This window comes from Cotesia typhae, unplaced genomic scaffold (genome assembly GCF_013202065.1).
Source record: "Cotesia typhae breed Kobodo isofemale line unplaced genomic scaffold, CoteBio_Ctyphae contig_9, whole genome shotgun sequence".
Classification (NCBI taxonomy): domain Eukaryota; kingdom Metazoa; phylum Arthropoda; class Insecta; order Hymenoptera; family Braconidae; genus Cotesia; species Cotesia typhae.
In genome coordinates this window covers 1,655,862-1,680,732 of record NW_027423770.1, presented here as the reverse complement: position 1 = coordinate 1,680,732, position 24,871 = coordinate 1,655,862, and the positions used below count along the sequence as shown (strand labels likewise).

General features: G+C 33.9%; 2 protein-coding genes across 4 annotated transcripts in view; one reads left to right on the top strand and one right to left on the bottom strand.

Annotated features, from left to right (window-relative positions):
- LOC141533474 (uncharacterized) overlaps nucleotides 1-24,871 on the top strand; it is a 94,362-nt gene that overhangs the window by 66,760 nt on the left and 2,731 nt on the right. For 2 of the 3 annotated variants that reach the window (XM_074252378.1, XM_074252379.1), the window contains exon 2: nucleotides 1,532-1,722. In XM_074252378.1, the coding sequence (XP_074108479.1) occupies nucleotides 1,532-1,722 (191 nt within the window). Of the gene's footprint in view, nucleotides 1-1,017; nucleotides 1,454-1,531; nucleotides 1,723-24,871 lie in introns of those variants that run through there. The other variant, XM_074252380.1, reaches the window with a different exon arrangement.
- LOC141533444 (uncharacterized) lies at nucleotides 12,899-15,405 on the bottom strand. The gene is made up of 2 exons (XM_074252336.1): nucleotides 15,315-15,405; nucleotides 12,899-14,390 (listed from the first exon to the last, which is right to left on the bottom strand). The coding sequence occupies exons 1-2, from the start codon at nucleotides 15,403-15,405 to the stop codon at nucleotides 13,675-13,677; spliced, it is 807 nt and encodes a 268-aa protein (XP_074108437.1). The 3' UTR covers nucleotides 12,899-13,674.

The window sequence follows — 24,871 nt, the reverse complement described above, 5'->3', positions numbered from 1 at the left end:
GGAACAAATGTTAAATATACATGAACAATCAAAAATAGAGGCTTGATGACCCAAATTGCTACCAAAATATTAAAAAATGCGACAGGGGGGCTAACTTAAAGGTACATTATTAATAAATTCTTTTTAAAATAAATAAATGGACAACGATCAAATGTTGAGAGTGAATAATAAAGAACAAACGAAAAGCTGAAAACGTGATAGAAAAAAAAATAAAAATTAAAAGAAAAAAATTTGGGATTCTAACTTCAGTGAGCTATCCCGTTGAATCTACAGTTTATGTAGAAATAATTCCAGTGCACTCTGGTGGTTATAGATGCAAGCTGTGAATTAACTTTTTTCAGTGTAGTTGCGTATCTATAGTAAGATTAGTACACATTTCTATTTTATCTAGTCTGTGGCGGTGACTTTTGTCCATGAAAAAAAAGTCAGGATCGAAATTTCTGGGCTTACTATCGTTTGTGCTGATAAAATTTAATAATTTTAAGTGAATTAAATGTTATAATTGATTATAATTAATTAATGTCAGTAAAATAAGATATGAACTACCGTTATAATACTAATTTAAGGAAAAAAAGGACCATAGAATTAAAAATAAATTTGCAACCTCTAAAAAACGTGATGCTTACAGTAAACACAGTCGGTAGTCTGGCGCTCCGTTTACAACAGAATTTTTGAACGGAACTTGGCGCCAGATTCTACCGAATCTGTGGATGTATATTAATTGTTAGTTTCCGATTTAAATATCTAACATGACAAACTCTAAATTCAAAATACCCAAAAATTTGTGAATAATATGATAATTAAGTAAAAATTAGAAATATTCGAAATTTTTCAAATTATTTGAAACTTTTCTAGTTATTTGGAATTTTTTGAATTATTCAGCAACTTTCGAATAATTTGAATATTCGAATTATCCGATTCGAAACAAATAATCCGTAAGTTTAAATTATTCGCACACCCCTAGTAAAAAGTCATGGAATGTAAATGATAGTTAAATATTGTGTTTTCTTATATTGTTATTCTTATTGGGTCGGGAATTCCGGAATTTTCTGTCTTTTGAGCAGCTATATATGATAATTTATTTCCGAATAGAGCTTGAACACAGCGGACACTATACTAAATTGATATAAAAATAAATACTATTCACAGAAAAATTTAAACGACCTCTAATTTTGGTTTTGAGAATCAAATAAATGTGTCTTAATTAATGAAACATTTTGAAAAAATATAAAGTCTGAGCGATTAAAGTAATATATTGATATAACAAGCTTTTTACGTTTTTGTTTATCAAACAAGCAAAAAATAGTTAACTCTCAGAACTGCAGAATCAGGCAGATTATAAATTTTGTTATGTTGTCGAAAAAAAAAAGGCGTTTTGTTAATATACAACCTCAAACAGCTGCATATTATCACTAAGCGAGGACTTCTTTCTAAAATTCATTAAAATTCAAAGGTGACAATCTCATCGATAAAAGTACTTAACTTACATTCAGCACTGTTTGATTTTTGTTTTTTTTTTTTTTTTTTCCAGCACTAGTTACTGTAGTCGTGGGAAAAGAAAGTCATGATCTTCATTTCACAATGAAGTATGATGATGTTGAAAACATCCGACAGCATGAACTTATACTGAGAAACCCTACGAAGGGTTCGTTGATGGGAAAAAAATCATTTGATGACGACCTTTTGATCCATTCCAACCTTCGAAAAACTAGAAAATCAGAGGTACCAACAACTATCTAAATAATTTGTAACATTTTATATTTGTTCTAAAAATTTATCGAACTTACGAATTATTTCTACATGGACCCAGCCTGTTCCAATTCTTATCTCATAATTTTAGAAATTAAATAGTCACCTCTAATTTTTTAAGTGGCATTTATTTTTTTATCAGTTTGCAAGCAAAACCGTCTAATTTTGCGTTTATTTATTCATTTCTGATACATAGGTGGCCACACTGAATGGAAGTGTGTAAAAGTGTGTCTCTGGGCATTATAACTTTATTGTCCACCTAGTAAGTCATTAATCAATTGAAGTGTCTTTAATTGAGTATACAAATATATAGAAGATTGTGTGATATAAAGTTGTGTCATAAATATCTTTTTTATACCAATTTTTCTTTTTTTCTTCTGGATTACGATTCTAACCTTCAATATTGAGGCATCTTTATTATTACTATTTTTCACAATAATAAGTTGCGTCGGGGTAATTTTTTTCTGTGTTTACTGACATCTAGTGGCGGAAACATCTCTTGCAATGGACGAGGGTAATCCATCATTTACCAACTGTCAGTTGGATTTGACAGTAGAGGAGCAAGGGGCTTCCAAGATACTGGTCAAGCGGGAATCTACATTACTGAATGAGTGGTTCGTGTCCATGCTAATTTACCGACCGCTGTTTTGACCATATTCTCAACCCTTTTTTATCAACTTTTTTGATCTGCCATCTGGTAGTCGATAATTTGAATTTCCCACCCTTTTGAACCGCCATCTCGTGACCGCTATTTCCACCATTTGATCCACCACGTGGTGGCTACCACGTGGTAGCCACCATTTCCCGCGACTGCGTCACCCCTTTTGGCCCGGCATCTGGTAGCCGCCATTTTGACCATGCTTACAACTCTTTCACCGGCATCTCCCGCGATTTTGCCGCCATTTTGTCCCGCTATTTCGTCAGCCTTTCTCTGTAAACAAGTCCTAACTTGTTAGTGACGTCATTTTCTCATGAAATTTTTTTTCTGATGCCACCCTTTGTGCGCAATTTACCCCCACTTTTTCATCTTTATGGTGGTAGTGGGGATTAACGATATAAAATCAGCTCACAACCGTGAGATCATCATTCAGTTTGGATTTGTTCTTGAATGTGAGCACTTAAAGTCGAGAAGATGGAAATTTTTATTGATTTTGAAGGCTTTTACACGCTTTATGGATCCTTTATTATCAAGGAGCTAGCTCTTGTTGAGCTTAACGATGATCCAGACATATTGTCTTCTGCTGCGTTGGCAATATTCGAACCTCCAGCAGAGTACATCGACGAAGGTTTGATCTTCCAGACGAAAGACTATTGGTCGAGGAACCATGGTATCGGTTGGAATAAAGGATCATTTTCCTACACAGATCTGAATGATGTACTGTTTGAGATTTTAAAACACAAGACTTACGTTTACGTTTTGGGTGATGAAAAACAGCAGTGGCTCAGGAGATTCATTAATTTTGAATTGAATATTATCGATTTAACAAAGATGAGATACATGAACGAACTCAAATTCTTTGACTCTCTTCAGCCATGTCTCCTGAAAGAAAATCACTCGATAAAGTGTAACTATGCTTGTGCGTATGAGACTGGTCAGAAAATGAAACGTTAGTTCATCACCTGTTGGGGAATAAATCCCTCTCTAGAGAAGTCACTTCAACTATTCTACCAGCTGCAGACATTAACCAGGATGGATCCTCGGGACATTGCTTGCATGGATGAGTCGTTCATCTACAATTCACAAAGCATGAGATCAATGAAGTTTGGTCAAAGCTTCCTGAACATTTGAGAACAGATTCAAGATTTATCGACTACACCAGATGCCCTGAGCATTGATGCACTATTTGTGAGGATGTACTAGAAGGACCTTATTCATGGAGAAAAGACTGCTTTGAGTGTAATAATATTAAATAGTTTAAAGTGCATATCTAATCTAAATTATAAGATATTATTTTAGTAAGGTTTTGTGAATAAATAATCATTGAATTAAATTTAAATTGTGTTTTTTTATTAATTGTTTTTCATTACATTTAGTTTCTTAAGCAATACAGGTTCAATAATTTTATTTAATTCTTGTATTCGTCGGTGAAATCGTTCTGTCTCTTGCTGCTTGCTCCCATGGACCTTTCCTTGCTTGTCTGGATGCAAAGTCCCACACATACATGTAATGTATGGTAGGCTGAGGATCAAACTGTACCATTAAGTAAGTTTTCTTACAGTGCTGCTGATTGTACTCAACTATTCGGTCGTGAATTATTAAGCAGTACGCAGCAGTTTGATTTGGAAACTGTGCTGACGATTCAAACTCTAGACGTATATCCTAGACGTATAATCCACAGGCCCAGACTCGATTGACTCGTTCTGCTTGGAACAGTCAATTAAATATAGAGGTGCTCTATTTAAGAAATTTTTCTTAGCCAATAGCGGTTCAGCTTCTTTTCCATAGTAAGCACTTTGAAAATTTGTATATATGTCATACATCAAGGCGTACTGATTATGGGTGATGTTGAGGTTCAAAGTTCCATATGGATAACTCTGAGAGTTCAAAAACAGCTTAATATCTCTTATGTTGCAGTGGTCAAACTAGCTTGCATTTTGATTCGGTTGATTTTTTTTTTCTGTTTGAAATCCAACGATGACAAAACGAGGTTTCTCAAGCTGATTTATTGTTTGGATTACCCAAATATGCTTAGAGGTAGCTGGTAACAGTGGATACTCATACAATTCCCAAGTCCGGGAACTGATTGGGATAGCTGGATCAGAGGTTATATAATTCAACAGCTCAATTTTTCGCTTGTCGGACATTGTTATGTATGGCACAATCCACTCAATTTTCTGGATTGTAATCGTTACATTTTTATTTTTAGCGGTAACAACATAAGCATTATGATCAATATTTGATCTAATCAATATCAATTCATGCTTGGCATTCACGATAATTCGTTGATAATCTTCCGCAAATCCAAGAATGAAACTCAGCGGTACTGAGACATCAAAGTAGCCATTAGCATCAGTCAACTTGTTGTTATCTTCATCAACAATCCAACCAATATTTTCCAGAATATTTTGCTGTCTTGGACTCAGAGAAGCGTATCCTTTCATAACACTGGTAATGCCAACATTCTTACATCTGTCAATTTCTACACCATTCAGCTCGTAACGTATCTCTTCAAACATATGACAGACAGCCATGTTGACCATCTTCGTAGTAGCACTTACAGCAGTACCATCAGCTTTCCTCATTCTTCCATAAAAATGTAATGTGCTCCTGCTTGGGAGCAAGCACAGATCTTGATGCTGAACAACAATCCTGATTTCATCACTGTTATTGAATGTTGATGATGCATATGGTAGGTGTGAATGAGCTTCACAATGCGCAATAGACTCATCGAAAATAATTGATCTTTTTATATCTAAGATTTCCGCCATGGTATCACACAAGCTATACAACAAAAATTTATTTTTATCTTGTGAATTTTCCACGTAATTTTAGTCCTAGACTTTTTAGGAACTCTGCATTCTGACGTGTCAACACTTTCAGAGCTCGATGATGACTGATAATCTTTGGACATGCTGCAATCCTTTTATACCCACTACCAGTCTTTGTCTCATATACGATACATATTACAGACTTTTTGTATGCAGTCTTATCGTGATAATCTCGCCACGGAAATTTGCTATTCTTCCGTCCTGGTCAACAATGCGGAGTCTCAAGTTGTGTAGTGCTCGTACGGCGACTGGCAGGTAAATGATGTTTGTTGGCACTTCCACTATTTTATATCCCGCTGGAACTCTCGGGAAAAATTCATGGATTGTGTGATTTTTTTCTCCGTTGATGTTTGATCCAGTAGTTATATTGCACTCGACTCTCAGAGCGTTGATTTTTAATATTTGTACGGGTAAATCAGAATTATGTACTATGTTGGATTCAAGCACACGGTTGGTGAATCCAAGTAATGATCCAATAGAATCTTCAAGCTCAAAATTTATAAACTGATCACACTTTATTTCACTTTTCAACTCACTGTTGTTTGCTTTCAAAGTAAAACTCAACTTAGGTGCTATCTTGTTGATATAACTTTCAATATCCTTAATTTCATAAATACCCGTGGGTATTGATATTACTTGCTCATAATCAGGATTAGCTTGGATGACATTTCTCTTAGATCTTTTCTTATGATGTATATCATAAAATTTATTAGCATCTTCATCTATATTTGGTATTGAATTGAATGTCAGGAGCTTAACAAGTCCAAGAACATAATTTTTTGTAGGTGATAGCTCAATCGGTGGAAAATAATTTGCCTCCAATATGGAGGACGTTCCAGATAGTGTCAAGGTTAATGACTCTGCTATGACTGATAGTTGTAGCCTCGAGTCACTTCAATTTATAGTTGTCCAGTCAGAAATTTTAGATATAGATGTCCACATATGATTGTATCACAGATATCAAGTCTTGATATCTTTTGTGATTGTACTTCACGCTACCGACATCGAGATATTCCATCAAATCTTGTGGAGGTTGGAGATTACCAAAACTGTCAAAGTAAATAACTTGATCATGATTTTTCTTGTATGCAACCCAGTGAGTTCCAGGTCCAAGTTTATCATCCAAATTTATTATTGCTGATTCATTTGTCTTGGGTCCGGATTTTGGTAAATCATTTATCATGAAAACTTCACGAAAATTTAGAATTTTAAGCAGCTTAGCATATTTTGATACATCGATGTTAGTCAGTGCTCGATGGGGTAGCTCTACTGGTTTTTTGACTTCTTGCAACCAGCTCCCTCTGGGTATGGTTTCAGATAGAGCCCCATACCACTGCGGTAGGGTTTGAGGTTAATCCTCTACCTACAGCTATTTCCTCCATCTTTAAGTTGTGACGTTTCTTTTCAACAAGTTGATTTTTAGCTGCGCTTGCATCGTTCACAGCTTTTGCAACACCTGCAGCTCCACCTGTGAAAGCACCAAGAGCTGATAATCCTGCAAACAGGGGAATCAAGAATGGAAGTACTCCGTCAATCTTTGATGGAACTGGTAGAATACGAGGCAATCGAACGTTTTTCTTCCCATCAGCCATCTTGCCAGCTTTGCGGGCACCTTCAAGAGCTGTTTTTACTGGATCTCCACCAGGCTGCATGGACTTTTTAGCTCCATCAACAATCTGTCTCAGAGCAACATCCTCCTTCTTGGAAGTCTTGGTTGTCTTTCTTTTAACTGTCTTGCGTTTGATCATCTTTCGCTTTGTTGTTCTTTGCTTCGTTGTCTTTCTTCTTACTGTCTTATGCTTCGTTGTTTTTCTTTTAATTGTCTTACGCTTGGTAATAGGTTTTTCTTTTTTAATACCCATACCGAAACGTCTTTTCAACTTCATGATTTTATTCACACTCCAAGCAGCAGCTTTTTCACCAATAGCAGTGTCTCTTGCTTGAAATCGTTGCCTCGCTTTCTCAGCAAGGATTTTATCAGCCTCGTGACGGGCTTCCAAATTTTCACGATTTTTAGAGTAAGCTATATCGTGTTCCTTACAAGCAGCGTCCAGAGGATTTATACCTGGATCACCTCGAGCTAACCTGTTAGCTAACTTTGTACCTGGACCGCAGTACTGGTACCCGGGGATATGAAGTTCAAGTGGAAGCTTGTTGATTATATTGTTAATGAGACCTCTTCCACATCTGCTCTCGGACATGTTACATCAAAGACTGACTCGCTTATCTATATAAGCCGGTATATATACCTCTTGAGCTCAGAATCTCATCAGCAATCATGGATAACAAACCAAGAGCTCAGTTACCAGTTATTAACTTTGATCAAATTGTTCAAGGGACAGGTGTGAGAAAACTCAAACGGCACGGTGATTTGCTTCTAAACAGTATCCGTGCAGTATTTTGTGGACCATCCAACTGTGGAAAGACGAATGCTCTGCTGTCTCTTATTGTACATCTAAACGGTTTGAGGTTTGAGAATATATATCTTTACTCAAAGTCTCTTAACCAACCAAAGTATCAGTTTCTGGAGACACTAGTTAAACAGATTGATGGTATTGGATTATTCACATTCAGCGAACATGAGGCTGTAATCAAGCCTGAATATGCTAAGCCTACCTTCCTGATGATATTTGACGATGTTGCTTGTGAAAAACAGGATCACATCAAGGCCTTTTTCTGCATGGGTCGACACAAGGATGTAGACAGCTTCTATCTTTGTCAAACTTATACACGAATACCTAACCATCTGGTTAGAGATAACGCGAACTTTCTCGTGCTATTCCGTCAAGATGAAATGAATCTAAAGCATATTTATGATGATCATGTTAATACCAACATATCATACAACTCATTCAGAGATTTATGCTCAGCATGCTGGAATAAATATGGGTTTGTGGTGGTCGATAAAGATAGTGAATTGAACAGTGGCAGGTATCGAAAAGGATTCGACTGCTTCATTAGTATAAATTGAGGTACTTTAGAGTGTGATAGTCATACATGCTGTAGACTTTAACCTATCAACATGAAGCCTGAAGAAATATCAAAGCAGAAGAATATTTTACATCAGATATCTCAAGCCAGTGATGCCATCCGACGGAAGCACAAGATGTTGAAGTTGGGTAAAGATACAGCTGAGAAAGCGATGGAGGAAATGTTCAAGCCTACTGTCACAACACTTCAGAGTATAGTTGAATCTTCAAAGTTAAAAGGAGAAAATATTAAAAAAGAAGAAAAACCACAGGTTGAAAAATCTTCATATGATAATCCAGAAGTATACAACAGTTTAATAACGGATGATGAAAGTTCATTTGATAACTTGCTATTACTCAGCCACCACCATCAACAAGTACTCCAACTCGTAGAAGTCCTCTTCTCACTAATTATCTACAACGTTTAAGTAAAAAACATAAAGATAATGATATGAGATATGGTGTACGCAGAAAACGTGGTGAAATGCATATGGGTGATTCATCTATTTCATTTGCAAATGATACAATAACTGTCAAAGAAAAAAATTATCCAATAACTCCTGGGTTGTTGGAATTATTATTTAGAAAATCACCAGAGGATACACTCATCACCACAGATAATAAGAAAAAGTACTTGAACATAATTCAACATACCAACGCTCATAGGAAAAATTATGATCCAAATCGTACCATTTATGAAGATACAACAATCAAGTTCAATAAATACGTTGCTGATTTTATCACCAAATTCGGTAAAGGATTACCAAAATATATGATTGCAAGAAAACAGAGATTACCAATGGACTATGTTTACTGGGATGATCCAAATGAACTAGTTGATCGTTTGCGACTGCTGATGGCATCTCAAGCTGCTGGGAATCCAAGTCACACAAATGAAATCATGTCAATTATTGAAGAACTTAGAGAGGTTGGGGTTATATATTAAAACGCTTTTAGAAAATTATATCATTTACACGTTTACTGTCAAAGTATTCACAACTATGCGCATCGATATATTTGGACGTCCACTGGACAATGACAAGTCAGCTCAACGAGGTCCAGCTGGAAGAGGTTTCAATGTAACTTCTGATGGAAACTATAACATTGAGAATAAAAGACTGTGCAATCTCGGTAGTCCATTAAATAAACATGATGCGGCGATAGTGCAATTTGTACTGAGACAGATGTCTGAACTGAATAATAGTATAGACAGTGAACAGAAAGAGATTATTTCACATTTACATTCTGAAAGCTGATGTGGGAAATTTGCAGACGACTATTGAGGACGTTAAAGCAGCACTCTCCAGTTATCAGAGTAATATCAAATATCTCGTTGAGAAACTCAATGGACGACAAAAAGGCAGTGATAGCTAGAGAGCTTCATAAACCAGCTCGCAAGAACTATAAACGTCGTCACGTTGACATCCGAGGCCTCGATGAGACTTGGCAAGCTGACTTGGTTGAGATGATTCCATATGCAACAGTCAATAAAGGATACAAGTATCTGCTTACAATAATAGATATATTTTCAAAGTATGCCTGGGCAGTTCCAATTAAATCAAAAAGTGGTGTTGATGTTGTAACAGTTTTACCTGCTCAGGTTGGCCCCTAATCAATTTTTTAAATAAATAAATAAAAATAACAACAATACAATTATCAGGGCGCCACCAGGATTTTTAATCACGGTTCCTGGAACCGGTCCAGAGCTGAGAGAACTTAATTTTAGAGTAGAGAGAGTGGAGGAAGGTGCTATTGAATAATAAATAATTAATTAACAAGATCGATCGATATTTATTAACAATAAAAAAAACTTAACAGTGGTTGACTTAAAATTAGTTAACAAAATTCATTCACTCACACACTAACCACACTTAACAATATCTTATTCTCGACGAGCCCCTTTCGGCGTCTACCCGTCGATTTCTAACTTATTCTCGACGAGCCCCTTTCGGCGTCTACCCATCGATTTCTAACACGTGCCCCTTTCGCCGTCTACACGTGACGGGCCCCTTTCGGCGTCTACCCGATTTCTAAACTTACAATCACCCGCACAGAGACGAATCATATACCGGGCTCGTTGACTCGGCTCACAGGAGTAACAGCCCAGCGACGAAACATAGACCTAGATACTCCTGCAGCTTATACACACTTTACTACAGAACAACAGCCCAGCGACGAAACATAGACCTAGATGTTCTGCAGCAGACTCTCATAACCCACACCAGCTACAGCAGTAACAGCCCAGCGATGAAACATAGACCTAGATACTCTGCAACTCACACATAACCCACACTTATCTCACACTCACACTACTAACTTGACTTTACTTTATAAATTTTATTTTAATAAAATCGAATGTAATTAATTTCAATTAAATATTTCAAATTAAATTATTCAATCATTAGTAAATTAATAAAACGATAACCTTCAATTTACAATCAATTTCTAACTAACTATTTTGATTCTCACTTTCCAATTGTTAATTTCAATTCTATTAAAATATTAAAACAGCTTGAAATTCTTAAGTCATTATTTCGAACGAGAGGCTTAATACCTTCAATTAACTTTTGTTAAATAAATTAATCACAATATAAATCTTACAATCACTTCAAAATTATTAACATAAGTTAATTAATTAATTCTGACTAAATTTTTACTGTGACAAATTTTTGACTCGATTAACTAATTCCTAGGACTTAATGTCCACGCCGATAATTATCAAATTAGCGTAAAATTAATTTAATTAATTCACGGACTTAATCCCAAAATTATTAAATTCACACTTGACGGAATAATTTTATAATATAATATTCTCAATAAATAATTCCTAATATAATATTCTTAATAATTTTCCACTCTATAATATTCTCAATTAATAATTTTCCTAATATAAAATATTCAATAATTTTCCAATCTATATTATCCTCAATAATTAATTCTCAATATAAAATTCTTAATAATTTTCTTAATATAAAATATTCTTAATAATTAATTCTTAATAAAAATATTATCCATAATTTTCTATTAGTTTTATCTAGAAAAAAAAATTTGACACAATTCGAAATATTCAAATTTTAATTGCTAGAATATTCGCTAGCTGTTATGCTTGACCTTGGGTATTGGAATTTACTGCGACACAAAAACTGACGCTTGACCAAAATTCCACGAATAAAAATTTGTCGATTTTTTTTCAATGACAAAAATCAATCAATTTTACTAAGTTAATTGTTATAAAAATTACAACAATAAAATTAACGAAATTTTCGGATGTTAATTAATTAATTGAAAATTTTTAGTTATTAAATTTTCCCGCAAGGTCGATTGAGAGATTTTCGGGTATAAACCCCCATTAAAATGACCAAATCCAAAACTAGCAAATGTTCCACAATTAATTTATCGGTAAAAATTTTATATAAGAGGAGAAGAGGAATGATAGACTGAGTACAAACCGCGGTCTATCTTCCACCCACGGAATGAAATAAAATACCTGAGTATTTGACTCAACTCCTGTTCACGATGTCTCTCTGACGTGGTGAAACCTCTAGGTATTTGTTGCTTAGTTTTCCTTTCACTCCGGGGATCCGTCCTCACTTCAACTTTAGTTTTCCTGTAACAGTAAAAATGTTAGTAAAAGTTGTCTCCAAGATTGAAAAGACAATCTTGATAAATTTTTATCGCAGCGTTCCAAAATTTACGTGCGAATATATTAATTACCTTTTTTTCTGCTGAGTAGTGACCGGTGCGGTTGACTATCAAACCTCTTCTGATTTTGTCACACACCGGCTCCCGAGTACTTACCCATTTTACCCCCCTCTTAATTACTACACAGAAGGCCCCGAAGATCGGGGCGCGCCAGTGCTGAGTCGACTAATTATCGACCTCTGGCGACTTATCGATTTAGGGTAATTTACCCTGTTACAATGTCACTAGTGCTATGAAGTCGGTACTCCAGCAAGGTCGTGTACCTAAGAATCTCCATGTTGATCAGGGTAAAGAGTTCTACAACAAAGAATTCAAAGATCTGATGAAGCAGCACAAAATAAATCTGTATTCAACATTCAGCAATCTCAAAACATCTATCTGTGAACGTTTTAATAGAACACTTAAAAATAAAATGTGGCGAGAATTTACAGCTCGTGGTAGCTACAAGTGGACTGATATACTGGAGGACTTGGTGAATACTTACAATAACACCAAATACAGTACTATCAAAATGATACCTGCTGATGTTACCGCTCCTCAGGAGAAACAACTGCTTGAAAAAATCTATCAACAAATCCAGCCAGCGACAAAGAAGAAAAAAAATAAATTCAAAGTTGGTGATAAGGTTCGAATCAGCAAGTATAAAAATGTATTTGAGAAAGGATATATACCAAACTGGACGACTGAGATTTTTACCATCAAGATTGATCAGAATACAAGTCCAACAACATACAAGCTCGTGGACTACCAGGATCGATCAATACAAGGTGGATTTTATGAAGAGGAACTCAGCAAAGTCAAATATCCAGATGTATACTTAGTTGAAAAAATTATTAAGAAAAGTGGAAATAAATATTATGTTAAATGGCTTGGTTTTGATACTAAACATAATAGTTGGATTAATAAAAATGATATATAATAAATATTTATTAATAAAAACTTAAATCTATTTATTTATAACCTTAAATCTATTTATTTACAATCTTAAATCTAATTATTTTTTTTTACAATCTTAAGTCTAAGTATTTACATTTATTTACATTTTTCTCCTTTTAGCTGGTGGCTCTACATCGGCTTTCTTGTAGCCCCATGGAAGAGTGTCTGTAGAGTCTTTCAGCAGTTGACGTTTATCGTCATCCCAGCTCAGTGCAAGCTTATTTTGCTTGATTGTTTTTACAACATGTCTATCACTTCTTATTAAAAATTGCTCTTTACAAATATTTACATGATCTAATAAGCAATTTTTGAAGTGATCAAACGTGATCGTTCGCAATGTTGATCCCTTGACTCCCTTGGCTCTCTTCTTTACCTCACTTTTTTCATGCAGCTTGAAAGCGTACAGTTTTGCTCTGAGGCCGATAAACTCTGACACAATTTTGCCATTGTTTTCGACCTTTATGAGCACTAGAACCTTCTTATTCTTTTGAGGCATGCCATGCACGTTGTTGATTGGATAGTCAGAGATATCGAACTTGTGTATATCACGTTTGATAATTTGAAAAATATCAGGTACTTTGAAGTGATAGATGAGGCTGTCCGTGTCGGTATAGAGCAGCTTTGCAGCGTCATTGTCGAAGTTTTCCTTGACATATTTGTAATAAAAATCATATACAAAGATCTTTGACAAGTCCAGGATACTGAAACCGACATAAATCGGTTTATTGAAAATAACATTCAATTTATTCAGCTCAACTATTACTAGATTTTCCCCGAAAATCGTGAAGCTGTTAAAGTTTGATTTTGAAATCAAACTTTTTGCACCATATCAGCCGAGCCACTTTGTCACCAGTTTGACATCCTTGTGTTTACGCACATGCTCCATGGTCTTACCAAACACTGCGTTGTTCATGAGCTTGAAAAAGTTCTTTTCAAACTCATTGGTGGCATTCTTACGACACTCGGTGTTCTTGTCAATGTAAGGTTTGAGCCACGGTGACTGCGCAAATTTCAATACTCGGTGAACTTTGACAAGTTTCATCCCAAGTTGCAAGCACTGTTCCAAATTCTTGTAATGAATTACATAATTCATTTTTGGATGCAGTGTTGTAGCTAACTTACGAGTCTTGCTGTCTGGTGGAATGAAGTGTTCTGGACACAATGGCATGTCTTTATGGAGTTCATGTAGATCTTCAGGATACTCCAAGTCAACCTCAAGTACATATCCGATGGATTCATCAGAGTTGAATATTGATAAAATATTCTCCTCTGTGATCTTCTCCTCCCACTCGAAGGAGCCTCGAGGAAGAGACATGCTCATTGCAGCTCCGTAGAGATTGTTTACATCCAGATACATGATGTAGGACTCATCTTCTTCTGGATTAAAATCTTCACCCATGTAGTAATTGTTGGCCTTGGCATATCGATTGGTGCATTGAGATACTCCACCACGGAGACCTAGTTCAAAAAACAGTATCTTTTCGGGGTCTAGTAATAGCTCAAGTTGTAACGCTATATGTTTGAGCACAGCAGAAAAAGCAAGTCCTGGAGCAGTATAATGATGTAGAGCATCTAATTCATAAGTTTTATAACAACTTGCACGAAAATTTTCAAAAATATCTGCCAATAATAAGACATCTGTTTTCAGATAGAGATCAGAGTATTCACCGAGAGTCTATACATTGAATTTACTCCATACTGTTTGGGCAAACGAGTAGTCTTCGTCACTGATGTGCTTGTCATTCAGTCGAGAGTAAAAAGCTTGTTTGTCTGGTAGTTCAGTCTCGTCTAATTTTTCTAAACTGTCCACATATTCATAGGGAAATATTTTCTTGCTTGTTACAAGTTTCAGTTGTTCGGGGTCAGAGTAAAACTGTCGTGTAATTTTCATGTCATCGTCAGTCAAGTAAGATGAAAGTTTGTCAATACTCGATGCCATGAATCTAAATGACTCGATGAATCTAAGGTGGATGTTAGTATCGTCTACAGTTTTAGTAAATGCAATGTACTTTTCTTTATTAATAGGTAATATTTCTACGGAACCATTGAAAACTGTTGCTACAGACTCTAAGATAAAATGGCAGTCATAACCAGATAAATTATGAAAAACTATTGGAATGATGTGACTTTGTTAATAATTTAAATTACAGGAGTTATGAGCAGCACCTCTAAATTTCCCGGTGAAGTGACAGTGATCTCTTACCTTCTTATTATTGGCAGATTTAAATGGCTTGTTGCAGATATGACAATTCACTGCTTCATTAAATGACTTTTGTTCTTCATCAGACAACTTTGGAAGAGGTTTTGGATTTCTCAAATAATCACTGACTTGGTGGCTTATAGAGTCAAGTTCTTGTTCAAACCACTTGGTACAATTTTCTGAATGATTTAAATTGAACTTGGACAGTGAATTGTCATAACTACAATGTAAATAATAAGCTATACTGTGAGGTGTATGCTTTTGAATACCTTCTGTTTCCTCTTCCAGGACGCTTTCAAGATCTGCGTATACAACAAACGGTACTGGATCTTTGTATTTATGATCTCTGAATGATAACATTTTGTTTTTTTCCGTGGGTAGAGAAGAAAATAAAAAAAATTTATAAAAATAACAAGGGTTACTTTTTTATTTTTATACTTGTAATAAATAATTTTCATAATTTTTTTTATAATTTATTTTTTACATTTTCTTATTAGTATGAAAAAAAAAATAAAAAAATTATAATCATAATTAAATATATTTAATATAATAATAATTAAAATATATTTAACATAATAAACATTACTTTCTATCTTTATCATAATAAATAATTTTTATAATTTTTTTAATTTTCTTTTTTAAGTTTTCTTATTAGAATAAAAATAATATAAAATCATAATAATAATTAAATATAATAATAATCAATGTTACTTGTTTATTTTTATCATTGTCATAATAAACAATTTTCATAATTGTTTTAATTAATTTTTAAGTTTTCCCATTAGAGAATAATAATAATTAAATATATTTGATACAATAATAATAAAAATTAAGAAGTTATTAATAGTAGATACATAGTAGAATTAAGGCAGGTAAATATTGGTAAATAAGTAAAAACTAAAACTATAGGATTTTTTTGTGTTAGTATTTTATCGTAATTTTTTTTTCTTACATACATTTAAGATTTAATTCCAAATTCTAATAAATTATCTTTTTTCTGATGATAGTATAGATAAAGTAGATTGTTGTTGGTGGATTCCACTAATTTCGCAAAGATGTCAGTATTGGCGTTCAAAAATTTTACAGTTTTAGCGGGAAGAAAAATTTGAAACTCAGCTTCAATTGTGGCGACATATTGCAAGCCAAACTTGGTAGAGACCATTTTCAACTGACTGATCTTGTAGATTTCACCCTCTTCCAACTCATAGATCTTCTTCATGGGCAAATATCCTGGTGTAAGATTGATTTTTTTGAGTTTAACTAATTCCATTTTCAGGTTGAAGATGGTTCTTTTAATATTTAAATCACGAAATTTTTTCACTGGTTAGCTTGAAGAGCACAAGGTAACAAATCCAAACTGAATGATGAGCGCGCGGTCGCGAGCTGATTTTATATCATCAATCCCCACCACCATAAAGATGAAAAAGTGGGGGGGGGCTAATTGTGCATAAAGGGTTGCATCAGAAAAAAAAATTCATCAGAAAATGACGTCACTAACAAGTTAGGACTTGTTTACAGAAAAAGGCTGACGAAATAGCGGGACAAAATGGCGGCAAACTCGCGGGAGATGCCGGTGAAAGGGTTGTAAGCATGGTCAAAATAGCGGCTACCAGATGCCGGGCCAAAAGGGGTGACGCAGTCGCGGGAAATGGTGGCTACCACGTGGTGGATCTAATGGTGGAAATAGCGTTCACGAGATGGCGGATCAAAAGGGTGGGAAATTGTTTTTTGCAGTTGTAGTAGTGAGATAGCATTCATATGATAAAATAGAGATAGCTGTAAAAAAACAATTTTCACTTATCTTACTATCATTGATAACCTGTTGCGTCAAAGCACAATGAATTTTATACCATGGGAAAATGTAAAGAAAAGTTGGGTGTAGGAAAATGATGAAAATGGGGATCGGGAAGACTTATGGAAATTATTTCTGGAAAAAATTTTTCTTAGTTAGTTTTGATTGATAGTAATAGTTAGGTGCGGTAAGGTCTTTAGTGTGCTATCGTATAAAAATGGACGACTTTTTATGCGGGCTTAGTAATGAAGTTGTAGTGGCGGCTGCTAATAACTGGGTCCTCGAAACGCTGAGTATACATTTAGCTATTCAAATGATGTATGACGATAATTTACATCTAACGGAACAAACTAAGAATGAAGTTAGCAACTCGCAACAAGACATGTTTACGAGTTCCCAATCTACAATAGACGATAAGGTAGACATCAGCTCTTCTTCTTCTAGTGAGGAGGGAGAGGAACTGGTTGAAATAGTGGTAAAAATAGTTAAAACCACGATCAGTCAAATTAATAAGCGCCTGCATGATCATATTAATATTGATATAAGTTCGATTATTGGAAAATACAATCAGCAAGGTAATTACAACAGAACTCAATATTTGATTAGACTTGTACACAACTAATTTTTATCCACTTTTTCAGGACAGAGTGGCCTGGAAGAATTCAAAGAGAAAGAGATTGTCAGAGATATTGTGCAGTTTTTAAGAGAATATTTAATCAAGACAAAAGGTGTGTATTATTTACAGATATAATAATTACTATTTTTATAACTGATTTTTCAATTACTTATCTATTTATCAGTTTTCAAATCATGTGGAGAAGAAAGTGAGTCCTGTAAAAATTATAGAAAAAGAAGAAGATGACGGATTTCCACCAGTCATTGACTTGGAGAGAGAACAGTCTCCTGAGATTATTTCTATACATCTCAAGAAAAGACGGCAAATAAAGATTGTTAAGGATAAATTTGTCACGAAAAAAAATAAATTATTTGAAAAATCACCAAAAAACAGTAAAGAAGAAGGTGACGACGAAGAAGAAGAAGACGACGGAAAAGATGAATTATCAGATTATAACAATAATAAGAATTGAAAAATGTGAATATATCTGTATCATCAATAAGACTAGTTAAAAGATTGATAAAAAAATAAACTATTTTATTTCATTGATATGTATAATTAGTTTTTGAAACCTTTATGTGTAATGTTTATAAATTTATAACTTTTCAGGAATGTTGGGATAGTATACTGATAATAATTATTATAATATTTATCTTTAACCGGTGAGGTTAGCTGAGTGGTCTAAGGCGCATGGTCTATAGAGCACTCGGATTGGCTCACCGGCCAGGCGTGGGTTCAAATCCCAAGCTGGTCTTAGAAACCATCTTGGTTGATATTCGACCCATGCCGCGTAGATGAAGATTTCCACAACCCAAAAAGTTCCCAACGTACCACTACCAACAGTTAAAAGTCGGCGATATGACCACAGCAGTTAAAACCGACTTTAAATTACAATTAAAAAAAAAAAAAAAAAAAAAAACATTTCTTTTTGAATATATTTTCATTCAAATTCTCAGTGTACTTCATACGTTTTTGTCTAACCCGGGAAAAACGGATTAGATCTGGCCATATATAATTAGATCTGGCCAGATCTTTAAATTGTCTCTATCTGACGAGATCTGGCCAAATATAATCATATCTGACCAGATCTGGTCAGATCTTTAAATTACCCTGGTAAAAAAGATTCTATATAATCATATATACTCACACATAATTACATACGAATAATGGCCCTATATAATTATATAGAATTATTTCCATAAAAAAAAAAAAAAAAATATCGGCGCGTGCGGGAACCGACCTTGGGACCCAATGCTTGGAAGACTAATTCATGACCTGTTTACCTACGAGGCTCACTTGAAGAGTAAGTGGATAGAGATTGTGATAACTACAAGTAATGTGAATCGTGTCCATGATCGATACGTAATGAAGAAAGTTTTTTATCAAATTTGCAAATTAGTAATTATTAATATACTTTGATAGAAAGATTTATTAACTACTAACTAATAAATTATTTAATTTATTAAATTCTAATAAACATTTTCTAACATTCATGAAATATTTATTTAGGAGGAAAGTATATTTAGTAAAAAAGCTTACAAGTATTCATTAATAGTTAACAAATGTAGTTAGATCTGGTCAGATATAATAAAATCTTTTTATGTTTGATTTTTCAACTCAGATATAGTTATATCTGTTTAGATCTGTTCAGATATGCCTAGATCTAATCATTTCTGATGAATTTTTCAACTCAGATATAGTTACATCTGTTGAGATAAAAGAATTTTTCTCTATATAAAAAAATTCATTTATCAATCCACCAAAACCTTGCGGATAAGAATTTAATCAATTGATTCTCTAAATTTATTTATTAGGACCACCAGCTCTCGGAAATTCGCTTCCTTACGGATGACGTATTTAGTTTTTAGATTTTAGAATGAATAGAACGTTATTAAAAGAGTATGTAGTTTGATAGGAAGTCTCACGTGCGCCAGTAAACATTCTTTGATTACTTGCAATATATAGCGATGATAATTTTACAAGATCCTGATTAATACAGCAGCCCGTGAGGTATCAGTTTATTCCTTAATAGCATTCGTCCTTCAAAGAATCTGTAGGTGAAATAATCTTAGTAGATAGGTAAATTCATAGCAATGATAATTCACGGTTTATAACAAAATAACTATTTTATTTCACACACTAATGATTTACTTATCATTTCTCGAATGCAATAAATGCTTGAATTATAAATTATAATAGTAGAACTTAAATTAAACAGTAATGAACTTTTAGAATATATAAAATGTTATAATTTGCTTCATTAGTAATTAATAAATAGTAGTATAGAGAGTTAGAAAATTAGCCTGATTGCTAGTTTGAAGTTGGATCGAAGCCTGCCCAATATTTTCGGTGTTGTCGCGTGGGCCGTTTATCCCCACTCTTTTTCGAGACTCTACCGCCAAAAATTAAGAAAATTAACGCAACGAAAGTTTTCAGACAGTCAGTTGAAGGCTGAGAAGAAAAGGACAATTTGCATTGTCTTACTGTTTAGATCTGATTAGATATGACTAGATCTGATTATGTCTCCAATCTCATATCTGATCAGATCTAAACCTTTTTGCCCAGGAAGTTATATAATTCATATCCGTTTAACTTTTAAACTTGACTCTAAATCACAAATCAACACTAATTCGTTCATATTGTAATCCACTACCAAATACAATTTTAATTGGCTCAACTAATTTATTTTTATTTTCGATCGTACTTCTAACAATTTTTTTAAACATTTTAAAAACAATTCAGTCGTTGCGTTCCGAGTATTTACGAGACAAATTACAAAAGGATGACAAAGATCTATCATTACGAAGCCAATGCAAAACAGTAATACCATATTGACCGCAGTAATGAGAAGTAAAATCTTGTAACTGTTGTTCGTTCGACTTATATCTTCTACAGTTCATATTAAGTTGTCGAATAAATCTATGGTCACTGGGAGGCAGACCGAATCTGTCGAAGTAAACTCCATACCCGTGTTTGTTGACAAATGCGACCCAGTGGATTCCCGGTTTTGTATAGTCATCGGAATTGGCGATAATCGTGCATGGTCTAGGCCAGATCCAAAGGATCTCGTCTATCGGAAAAACGCATCCAACACAGGCATCGGTGTATGGCAAAAGGCTTATCAGTTGTCTAGTATTCAAAAAAACAAACTACTCTGTATAATTACTCAGGGAATACAAAATATATTTTCATAAGACCATTGATTATATATGTATGTATTTTCCTTAATTATAGTCTACTATAACTTGTTTTGATAAATCAATTTCTTAAATATTATCAATTTCTAGGTATGTAACACAATTTACGTTCACTTCAAGAGATTAACTGAAGCGTCCTTCAATTCTTAAACTTCCTTTTTTGTCTAAGTTCCAATATGAAGCCAAATTTGCCGACAGATCAGATGTTAAATCAAAGGCGTAAAGAGTGTAGCCATGTTGGTAATCTCAACGTGAAATGCAGTACCCATCATTTCCAAATTGCACATCTGTTCCATTAAACAATGTGTTAAATGCTACCATCTCTAGGTAGTTGTTGTCAAGGGTCGGTTATAACGCGCGACCCAATACCTGTTTTCTGTCAATGTATAAGCAAAGGTAGTGTAATGACAATGTTAAAAAGTAAAAGGGGGTATATATTTTTGATCCGTTGCATGCACGATTATCCACAAAACTAATTATTATTCTTTTATGTGATTGACCCAATACCACATTATCAATTGTACTTCCAAGTATCCCCTTCGACCAGACGAAATATTTTACTTCAACTCTAGTCAGCAGATATTTTGCGGTAAATAGTTTGACTCAAAATTTTTGCATGTGCAATTAAAATACTCGGACTTATTTCAACTCTCCTAGTAATTAACATAGCTTCCGTAATCTTGAAATTGTAGTCATCTGCAGTACTTTACATAAGACAAAATGTATTTTTGACCGGATTATTCGGATTCTCATTTCGACTCCATTAAGTAAAAACTTATCTTAATTGAAAATATCACCATGTAAATGCCCCATTATTTCAAGCTCTTCGATTTTGAGAGTTCTTTATATGCTCACCCAACCTTCTATTTTTGTCATTCTCAACAGCATCCATTTCACCATGTGAATTCATAATGACATTTTAAGATGAACAATTTTTAAGTCACAGTCATAATTCAAGAGAGTTTCAACATAAGCTCTATAAGCGTAAGCATTATTGGGTAGTGAAATCATTTTTTGATTGAAAAATACATCCACTTGATTAAATAATAAATGTAAGAAATTATTTATTGAACCAACATAATTATTCTCATCTACTTTACCATCAAGTTCTACGATTTTTGCTTTAATTTTGAGCATAGTGTGTGATATATCACTGAATTCCTCACCATGTCCCGGCACTACAAGTTCTATCGGACCATCGTCTGTTAATGACATAGGGTTATAATGTATCCAATGCAATTGTTCTATACTTTTTTGTAAAGAAGGTAGTATAAAGAAACTTAATTCCGACTTAGCGCACTTGGTCGAATAAAAATGTAAAAATGACATTTTTATTCATTAAACATATCGTACACATCTCGTTTTCTTCTAGAACTTTTCACTGTACTATTCTTTTTAGTCGTTTTTTCTTGAGCTTCTTTGTTGTGTTTTTCTTACTATTCCGCTTCTTCACCCTACCGTGGATAGTAGACTTATGAGTAATTTAACGTATGTGTTTTTTTTTTATATCCAGATTCCTTCATCATTTCATCCAATTTTTCTGATGCCTTACGATGAAATCGTAATCTCTCTTTCGTTAGTCTATTTTCCAACGATTGTTTTGAAAGTACTTGACCTGAGGCGACGTCACTCAAAACGTTCATACCTGCGTGAAGTGCTTTTTTTCCTACGGTTTTTCAGCTTTACCAAGGAAGGAGACAACACGTCGGAAAAAACCTCCCAGGAAGGCTCCTGTTTCATGATTGCGTTGATATGAAACGACAAATACTTTTCCAAATCTATTATTTTTTTCTATGTAACCTACTCCAGCCTGATTATTGTAATACTCAATATGATGAGATTCTTTTAATCAACTCTTTTAAAGTGTCTTGTTACGTTCAATGGTCCGTAATCGAATGGCACAGGATCTTCCTCAGTATCTCTTATATCGATTTCAACTGTCTTAAATGAGTTTGATAAAACAGATATAGAATGATGTGAGCCATAGGTTTTAGTAATTGTTGTACCATAAATGTATGAACTCGTATCTATAGGAACTATACGTAACAAGGCAGTATTCACATATCCACTTACATAGAGTGCACATATACCGGAGTATATGAAGAGATTATTAGGTTGACTCTGTATCAAGCTGAGAGGCCTTTAAATTGTAAATTTATAGTTGTAGTCATCACTATTACCAATCACAAATGTTTTCCCGATTAGTTTTATCTGTGAAACGATCAAAACCTAGAATATCTAATCAATTATCCGACAGTAAAAGATGAACCTCCGTGTGATTACACATATCACCACCATCATCATCATCATCATTATTAACTACGCAAATTTGCTTCACTATAATATGGCCCATTTCATTTCATTAAAAAAAAAATAATGATACTTTAAAGGAACAAATTTATTCAAATCCTGTATCAATTTCTTAGGATCCTCATAAAGTCGTGGCGGCAAATGAAAATCCATACATACATCTTCCGATCCGATAGACCTTAAAAAATAAATCTTACAATCTTTTTCCGGTTGTATATGAAGAAAATTTGACGGAAATTGTATCTCTTTCGAACCGACGAGCCATTTACTTTCCAATTGAATAAGATCAGGTAGCATTGTTGTATAATTTATTGTACCGTTAGGAAAGTATTTCATACTACTATCACTAGGTAAAATGATATGAAACTCAGTCTTATTCATCCGGATATAGTAGGTGCAAAAACCCAAGAATCAAATTTATCCGGATATCCCTGCCACTTGACAAAATGTCATTTATTCTTTCCTTTATCCTCTGTTTTAATTATCTTTTCTATAACAAATTTTTTTTTCAAGACCTTTATCAATACGTGATAGCTCTTGTTCATAAAAAAAACCATTAACTACTTCACCACTCAGATCTTTTAATTCATAAGTAGGGATACTCTGACGAGGTTCAGTTTTTGTAATTTGAAAAATTTCTTCAGTATAACCGGCTTCATATCCTTTCTTGAAGGTTGATTAATATTTACTGATACGTATGTAGTAATTTACTTTGTATTTTAACGGATTTTTTCAAGTAATACTTGTAAGAAAACGTTTTTGTACATTTTTCCACGTTTCTTTAACATTATTTATAATGACCGCTACAGTTTTCATTCTTATTGAACTGTTTTGTTTGATTATATGCATTAACTGTTGTAAAATATCAATATAACGATGAGTTTTTTGATGAGTAAAATAGCGTCACATTTTTTCTTTCAGAATTCTATTAAAACGTTCCACAACAGCAGCTTTTACATTAATGTTACATGCAGTTCTAAAGCGAAGATTTTTCGACTTTGAATACTCTTGTACACTACCTGTAACAAATTATTTTTCTTAATCTGATTATATCACAAAGGGTAAACGAGGCTTACGACGGTCAAAAATATTTTAAAATTTTTGAAAAACTGATTTTGCAGATTTATCTGATAAAGTTTCAACCCATACATATTTACTCATTACAACTAAAAGAAATGAAACACTACCATTGTATCTTTTCATTGATTTTAATTCTACAAGATCTGCCTCCTATACACCATCAATACCCGAAACAGTGTTATATAATCGGGAAAATTTATGTCGAACGGGGCGATATCTAGTATAAGCATCTTGAGCAGCTAATCAGTCAATAATTTTTTCCTCAGGAATAGTATTTTTAAATTTGTTTATTAGATTTCGGGCTCTATAGTATGATACATGATTAAAAGAGACGTTATAAGCCTTTTCGAGATTTTCTGCTTTTGCTTCTTCTTCTTCTTCTTCTACATTTGAAGCCATTTGAATGAATTCTTGTAAATCTGTTTTTTCTTTCCCCCATTCTAGTAGAAAGTGAAGTTTTAGTCTGAGAATAATGGAAAACCTTGGGAGTTTGGGTTGAATTATTTGATCGCTTTGGAGTTGAAGTATTAATAGGTAATTTGCTCACTTCCACTAAATTTTTATTTCAGAAACTACTATTTCCTACCAACTTGCAAGAAGTGTTGGTTTCTTTTCAATACGTAGCGAAAAAATTCCTTCCAGTGGCTTTTGTATGTTTTCGATGACGTACAGCATCATTTATAAGGCCTACTTAATTCCAACACATAGTCTATGAACTTTTTAACACAGTCTTCCCCATTGAAAACCCTTTCATATACTCTACAGTTATAACAATGTCTGTCTGGAGTTACATTAACCTTGTTGCTATCACTACACTCATTGCACACATTT